The 6,885-nt window shown below is 41.9% G+C and overlaps 1 protein-coding gene across 2 annotated transcripts in view; it reads left to right on the forward strand.

The window, feature by feature from the left end:
• Nucleotides 1–450: 450 nt before the first annotated feature.
• SKIL (SKI like proto-oncogene) overlaps nt 451–6,885 on the forward strand; it is a 32,179-nt gene continuing 25,744 nt past the window's right edge. Inside the window, exon 1 of one of the 2 annotated variants that reach the window (XM_017848804.1) lies at nt 451–2,248. In XM_017848804.1, coding sequence (XP_017704293.1) covers nt 1,151–2,248 — 1,098 coding nt within the window. In that variant the 5' untranslated portion in view covers nt 451–1,150. The remainder of the gene's footprint in view (nt 2,249–6,885) is intronic. The other variant, XM_017848803.1, reaches the window with a different exon arrangement.

Genomic DNA, 6,885 nt, shown 5'->3' on the forward strand with positions numbered 1-6,885 from the left:
GAACTCGAATGGCCTTTTGTGTTGTATTATTGCTCGCTTTCCCTAACTCCAAATTGCTTTCCTATTTAAATGAATGTTCTTCTAGTAAACTGGTGTTAGATTTAAAGAAATCACTCAAGCTTCACCTTTGGTAAAGTGACCTCAGTTTAAGATTAAGAAACTGGTTTCGGCCGGATGCGGTGTCTCACACCTGTAATTCCCGCACTTTGGGAGACCCAGGTGGGAGGATCACCTGTGGTCAGGAGTTCCAGACCAGCCTGACCAATATGGTGAAACCCCGTCTCAACTAAAAATACTAAAAAATTAGGTGGGTGTCGTGGCTTGCGCCTGTAGTCCCAGCTACTCGGGAGGCTGAGACAGGAAAATTGCTTGAACCCAGGAGGCGGAGGTTGCAGTAAGCCGAGATCACTGCACTCCAGCCTGGGTGACAGAGCGGGACTCCGTTAAAAAAAGAAAAAAAAAAAAAAACTGGTTTTAAACTGGCCCCGTTTGGCCTCTGAAGCAAATTCAAATGTAACTCTTCCCCCACCCCCCTTCTCTTCTTCCAGATTAATTAAAAGAAGAATGAACTATAATCCTTGAAGATAACTGGGCAATTTTTTAAGTCGGAGGCTGTTCTTACTGGTTTGAGGATTTACACACGTCTTCGGTTTTCCAGCACAGACCAGCAGACCATCATTTTTAGAGGAAATACTCCCTCTGCCCTCCTTTTCGGTTTCCTTGGTGGTAAAGATTAAATTTGGTTGCATGATTTTGAGTTGTGTTTGAGTCTAGATTTTATGGCCCAAGGAATGGCATAAACTTTTCATGTGTTTTGCTTAAAACAAACCAAACCATTGCATTGATCCTGGACATCTTTAATTGAGAAATTGGTAACTTTATTTTAATATGTATATCTGAAGAATTCAAGAAAACAAAGGCATTCTCAGAGGTGTGCCTCTTTATTGTTAGAGGCAAAACGAACAATTATATAGGACTTGCAGTGACCAAAACTAAGTCGCAAAATTTATTAATTTAAGGGAATCGCTCTTTGAAAAGTTTGAGAGTAAGTTACCATAAGCATTTGTATACATTCATTTCCTCTTTTTCAAATAAGCAACTAAATAGAAATGCTAATCTCAGATTTAATTATTTAACAGAAGAGTGTAGGATGGAAAACCTCCAGACAAATTTCTCCTTGGTTCAGGGCTCAAATAAAAAACTGAATGGGATGGGAGATGATGGCAGCCCCCCAGCGAAAAAAATGGTAACAGACATTCATGCAAATGGAAAAACGATAAACAAGGTGCCAACAGTTAAGAAGGAACACTTGGATGACTATGGAGAAGCGCCAGTGGAAACTGATGGAGAGCATGTCAAGCGAACCTGTGCTTCTGTTCCTGAAACTTTACATTTAAATCCCAGTTTGAAACACACCCTGGCACAATTCCATTTAAGTAGTCAGAGCTCGCTGGGTGGACCAGCAGCATTTTCTGCTCGGCATTCCCAAGAAAGCATGTCGCCTACTGTATTTCTGCCTCTTCCATCACCTCAGGTTCTTCCTGGTCCATTGCTCATACCTTCCGATAGCTCCACAGAACTCACTCAGACTGTATTGGAAGGGGAATCTATTTCTTGTTTTCAAGTTGGAGGAGAGAAGAGACTCTGTTTGCCCCAAGTCTTAAATTCTGTTCTCCGAGAATTTACACTCCAGCAAATAAATACAGTGTGTGATGAATTGTACATATATTGTTCAAGGTGTACTTCAGACCAGCTTCATATCTTAAAGGTACTGGGCATACTTCCATTCAATGCCCCATCCTGTGGGCTGATTACATTAACTGATGCACAAAGATTATGTAATGCTTTATTGCGGCCACGAACTTTTCCTCAAAATGGTAGTGTACTTCCTGCTAAAAACTCATTGGCCCAGTTAAAGGAAACTGGCAGTGCCTTTGAAGTGGAACATGAATGCCTGGGCAAATGTCAGGGTCTGTTTGCACCCCAGTTTTATGTTCAGCCTGATGCTCCATGTATTCAATGTCTGGAGTGTTGTGGAATGTTTGCACCCCAGACGTTTGTGATGCATTCTCACAGATCACCTGACAAAAGAACTTGCCACTGGGGCTTTGAATCAGCTAAATGGCATTGCTATCTTCATGTGAACCAAAAATACTTAGGAACACCTGAAGAAAAGAAACTGAAGATAATTTTAGAAGAAATGAAGGAGAAGTTTAGCATGAGAAGTGGAAAGAGAAATCAATCCAAGGCAAGTTTTTTATATCAATTTTTAATAATGGTAATGGTTTACTTTGAAATGAAAATTAAATGTTTAGTGTGTAAACTTAACCTGTATGTTGAACATTGCTCATGCAACAACAAAATGCCGATTGATATTTTGTATTGCAATTTTAGGCCATAAAGTGCTTTCCAGTATGTTTTCTCATTTGACTTTCCAAACAGTTGAAAAGTAAGACTTGTGAGAGAAGTGAGACTATTATTCCATTTTACAGATAAAGCAAATGAAGCTCAGAGAGATGAAATGACTTTCCCAAAATTATGTAGCTAGGGAGTGGAGGAGTTAGGGCTTATCATTTTATTTTTTTGTACTTTTAGTAGAGACCGGGTTTCAACATGTTAGCCAGGCTGGTCTTGAACTCCTGACCTCGTGATCCACCCACTTTGGCCTCCCAAAGGGCTGGGATTACAGCCTTGAGCCACCATGTCCCGCCAGGGCTTCTTTTTCTTATCCTCTTTTGCACACATCCTGCCTCTTTACCACTACATCTGTTTTTCTAGGACTCAAGATAATTTGCACTTTGGTGTTATCTCCATTTGCAAATGGTACAATGACTAGTCAAAACAATTCCTGTGGACTTGAAACAGCATTTTTCAGAGATGCACCTATGATTTCTGATGTTTCTATGCTTAGATATTTAGGCTTGCTCAATATTTGAAACGGAAAAGACATGTGTCTGAAGAATTTGTGATTTGAGTAAGCAAGATTTTTTTTTTAAGAAAAGGATAACTAAAAAAAAAAGACAGAATAAGGAAAAGTTTATTTTAAACTAATAAAGTATTAATATAAAAACCTGCCAGGCTCAGTGTGGCTCACACCTGTAATCCCAACACTTTGGGAGGCTGAGGTAGGTGGAGCACCTGAGGTCAGGAGTTTGAGACCAGCCTGGCCAACGTGGTGAAACCCCGTCTCTACTAAAAATACAAAAATTAGGCGGGTATGGTGTCACAGACTTAAAATCTCAGCTACTCAGGAGGCTGAGGCAGGAGAATCGCTTGAACCCCGGAGGCGGAGGTTGTAGTGAGCTGAGATTGCCCCATTGCGCTCCAGCATAGGCGACAAGAGGGAAACTCCATCAAAAAACAAAACAAAACAAACGAACAAAAAAAACAACCTATCAGCAGGTGGGAGCAGTGACTCACAATCCCAGTACTTTGGGAGGCCAAGGTGGGCAGGTCACTCAGATCAGGAGTTTGAGACCAGCCTGGACAACATGGTAAAACCCCATCTCTACTACAAATACAAAAATTAGCCAGGCGTGGTGGTGTGTGCCTGTAGTCCCAGCTACTTGGGAGGCTGAGCCAGGAGAATCTTGAACCTGGGAAGCGAAGGTTGCAGTGAGCTGAGATCACGCCACCACACTCCAGCCTGGGCATCAGAGTAAGACTCTGTTTCAGAAAAAAAAGAAGAAAAACACAAACAACCACCTATCAGCCAAGGTATCATAATTTTATTTTTCCTGCTGCTATTATCTTCATTCTGAGGTTTTGAATGCCTAGGTCCTAGGTAATGGACAAGATTTGGATTATTAAATATTCACTTCGTTGATTGGGTTGTTTTATATTTTTTCTATTTGACTAAAATTGATGTATAATAACAATTCCTAACACTAAGTGTTTAAAATGTGGCAAGCGTTGTTCTTGAGCAGTTTTACATATATAATTTTATTTAATTCTTAACAAGAGGCTGGCTATGTTTCATTTAGGAACTTTGAATTTTTCCACTATTAGTTTTGATTCCTTGAAATATCTTTGCCCTTTTCTGTTTTACAGAAGAAATGAATAAAGCATATTAAATGACTGACTGAAGGTTTATTCACAGCAAAGTTAGAACTTGGACTTAGTCCTTAAGACTTGGGATCCTGTGCTTTATTCTGGTGCCTTTAAGGTTTTGAGGGAAATTTAGTTCACAGTGTAGTTTAAGACATTGGTTTAGCCTAATGAAGATAATAATTTTAGACTCATTTATGGTAGTTTGCTGCTTGCTGCTTCCAGAAGACCAGCACTTTGAAGTTTCTTGCCAGTGTCTGCTAGATAAGTTTATATTCTTCAAGTGCAGTTATTAACTGATTTTTTTTTTTTTGAGACCGAGTTTCACTCTTGTTGCCCAGGCTGGAGTGCAGTGGCGCGATCTCAGCTCACTGCAACCTCCGCCTCCTGGGTTCAAGGGATTCTCCTGCCTCAGCCTCCTGAGTTGCTGGGAGTACAGGCACCCGCCACCACGCCCTTTAATTTTTGTTATTTGTAGCAGAGACTGGTTTCGCCATGTTAGCCTGGCTGGTCTCAAACTCCTGACCTCAGGTGATCCACCCGCCTCAGCCTCCCAAAGTGCTGGGATTACAGGTGTGAGCCACCGCGCCCAGTCTATTAACTAATTTTAAATCAGGATTGACTTCAAGCCAGTGCTCAGTGTAGAACTTGCTTACAGCTGGACTGGTCCTGTGCTGAAGTTTGTGCTCAGAGGTTATATTTCAAAATGTGAAATGCCCCTTTTGATATTTGTGATATCTTGCCCCCAAGCTAATTAGGTGCTGTACTCTTTTTTTTTTTTTTTTTTGTAGAGACAAGTCTTGCTCTGTCGCCCAGGCTGGAGTGCAGTGGCATGATCTCAGCTCACTGCAACCTCTGCCTCCTGGGTTCAAGCAGTTCTCCTGCCTCAGTCTCCCGAGTAGCAGGAATACAGGCGCACACCACCACACCCAGCTAATTTCTTTTGTATTTTAGTAGAGAGGGGGTTTCACCGTGTTGCCCAGGCTGGCCTCAAACTCCTGAACTCAGGCAGTGCACCCGCCTCTGCCTCCCAAAATGCTAGGATTACAGGCATGAGCCACCATGCCCGACCGTGCTGTACTCTTACACGTCTATTGAAGGCCACATTATTTGCCAGATATTGTTGCTCCAGTCTTTTTTTTTTTTTTGAGATGGAGTTTTGCTCTTATTTCCCAGGCTGGAGTACAATGTCACGATATCGGTTCACTGTGACCTCCACCTCCCAAATTCAAGTGATTCTCCTGCTGCAGCCTCCTGAGTAGTCAGGATTACAGGTGCCCGCCACCGTGCCTAGCTAATTTTTTGAATTTTTAGTAGAGATGGGATTTTACCATGGTAGCTAGGCTTGTCTTGAGTTAGGTGATGCGCCTGCCTTGGCCTCCCAGTTGCTGGGATTACAGGCATGAGCCATGGCATCCGACCCGTTCTGGTCTTTATTACTCTGACCTAAGTGTATTTTGGATAAACTACTTTTCCTAATATTCTTGTTCTGTGTTTATGTGAAAAACATCTGAGAACCATTTTAAAGGTTAAAAAAAAAAAGATGATGGATGAATTTACTTAACTGAAACAACGTGCTAAGGTTTAGTTAACACTAAAACCATCTTTCTTCTGGGATATAATCCCTTTTTGTTCCAGAATTCACTAATTTGAATACATTTTGATTTTAGGAAGGTGTGAGTTTTTTTTCTGATCTTTTGCTGTGTTATACTTTGCAGTTTTGAATTAGTGTTTGTGGTTTTTTCTTTTTTTTTTTTTGAGACAGAGTCTGGCTCTGTTGCCCAGGCTGGAGTGCAGTGGCATGAACTCGCTCACTGCAAGCTCCGCCTCCCGGGTTCACGCCATTCTCCTGCCTCAGCCTCCCACGTACCTGAGACTAAAGGCGCCCGCCACCATGCCCAGCTAATTTTTGTACTTTTAGTAGAGACGGGGTTTCACTGTGTTATCCAGGGTGGTCTCGATCTCTTGACCTCGTGATCCGCCCACCTCGGCCTCCCAAAGTGCTGGGATTACAGGCATGAGCCACTGTGCCCGGCTGTGGTGTATTTTGATATTGCCTGTAATTTCATGTGAATTTGAGAAATTTAAAGGAATTTAAGAAAATTTCAAACACCCAGTACTTTAAGAAAGATTTTTTTTTTTGGTTCATGTTTAATATGTACTTGAGTGGTTGTTTTATTCTGCTTACCACTTCACGTTTTAAAAACGTACTCAGAACATTGTGAAGTACAGTTATTTTTTAGGGTCTGTGAGGAAGATGAATGACAGTATTTCCCCCCTCTTAGATGGGTCACATGCTCCTGGTTATATAACCAGAATCAGAAGTTGAATACACATCTTCTAACTTGAAGTTTAGTAAGTTTTCACTATTTGCCCTGAAGCACATGTTAGTAGCAGAAAGTGAATTTTGAGAAACATTAACTTTTCTTATCAGTTTACCTTAGTACAGGTTGAGCATCCCAAATCCAAAATCTGAAATGCACCGGGCGCCGTGGCTCACGCCTGTAATCCCAGCACTTTGGGAGGCCTAGGCAGGCGGATCATGAGGTCAGGAGATCCAGACCATCCTGGTGAACATGGTGAAACCCCGTCTCTACTAAAAATACAAAAAAATTAGCCGGGTGTGGTGGCGGGCGCCTGTAGTCCCAGCTACTCGGGAGGCTGAGGCAGGAGAATGGCCTAAACCCGGGAGGCTGAGCTTGCAGTGAGCCGAGATTGGGCCACTGCACTCCAGCCTGGGCGACGGAGCGAGACTCCGTCTCAAAAACAAAAACAAACAAACAAACAAAAAAACAAAATCTGAAATGCTCTAAAGACCAAAACTTTTTTTTTTTTTTT

The sequence above is a fragment of the Rhinopithecus bieti genome, unplaced genomic scaffold (genome assembly GCF_001698545.2).
Source record: "Rhinopithecus bieti isolate Rb0 unplaced genomic scaffold, ASM169854v2 scaffold_32014, whole genome shotgun sequence".
NCBI lineage: Eukaryota > Metazoa > Chordata > Mammalia > Primates > Cercopithecidae > Rhinopithecus > Rhinopithecus bieti.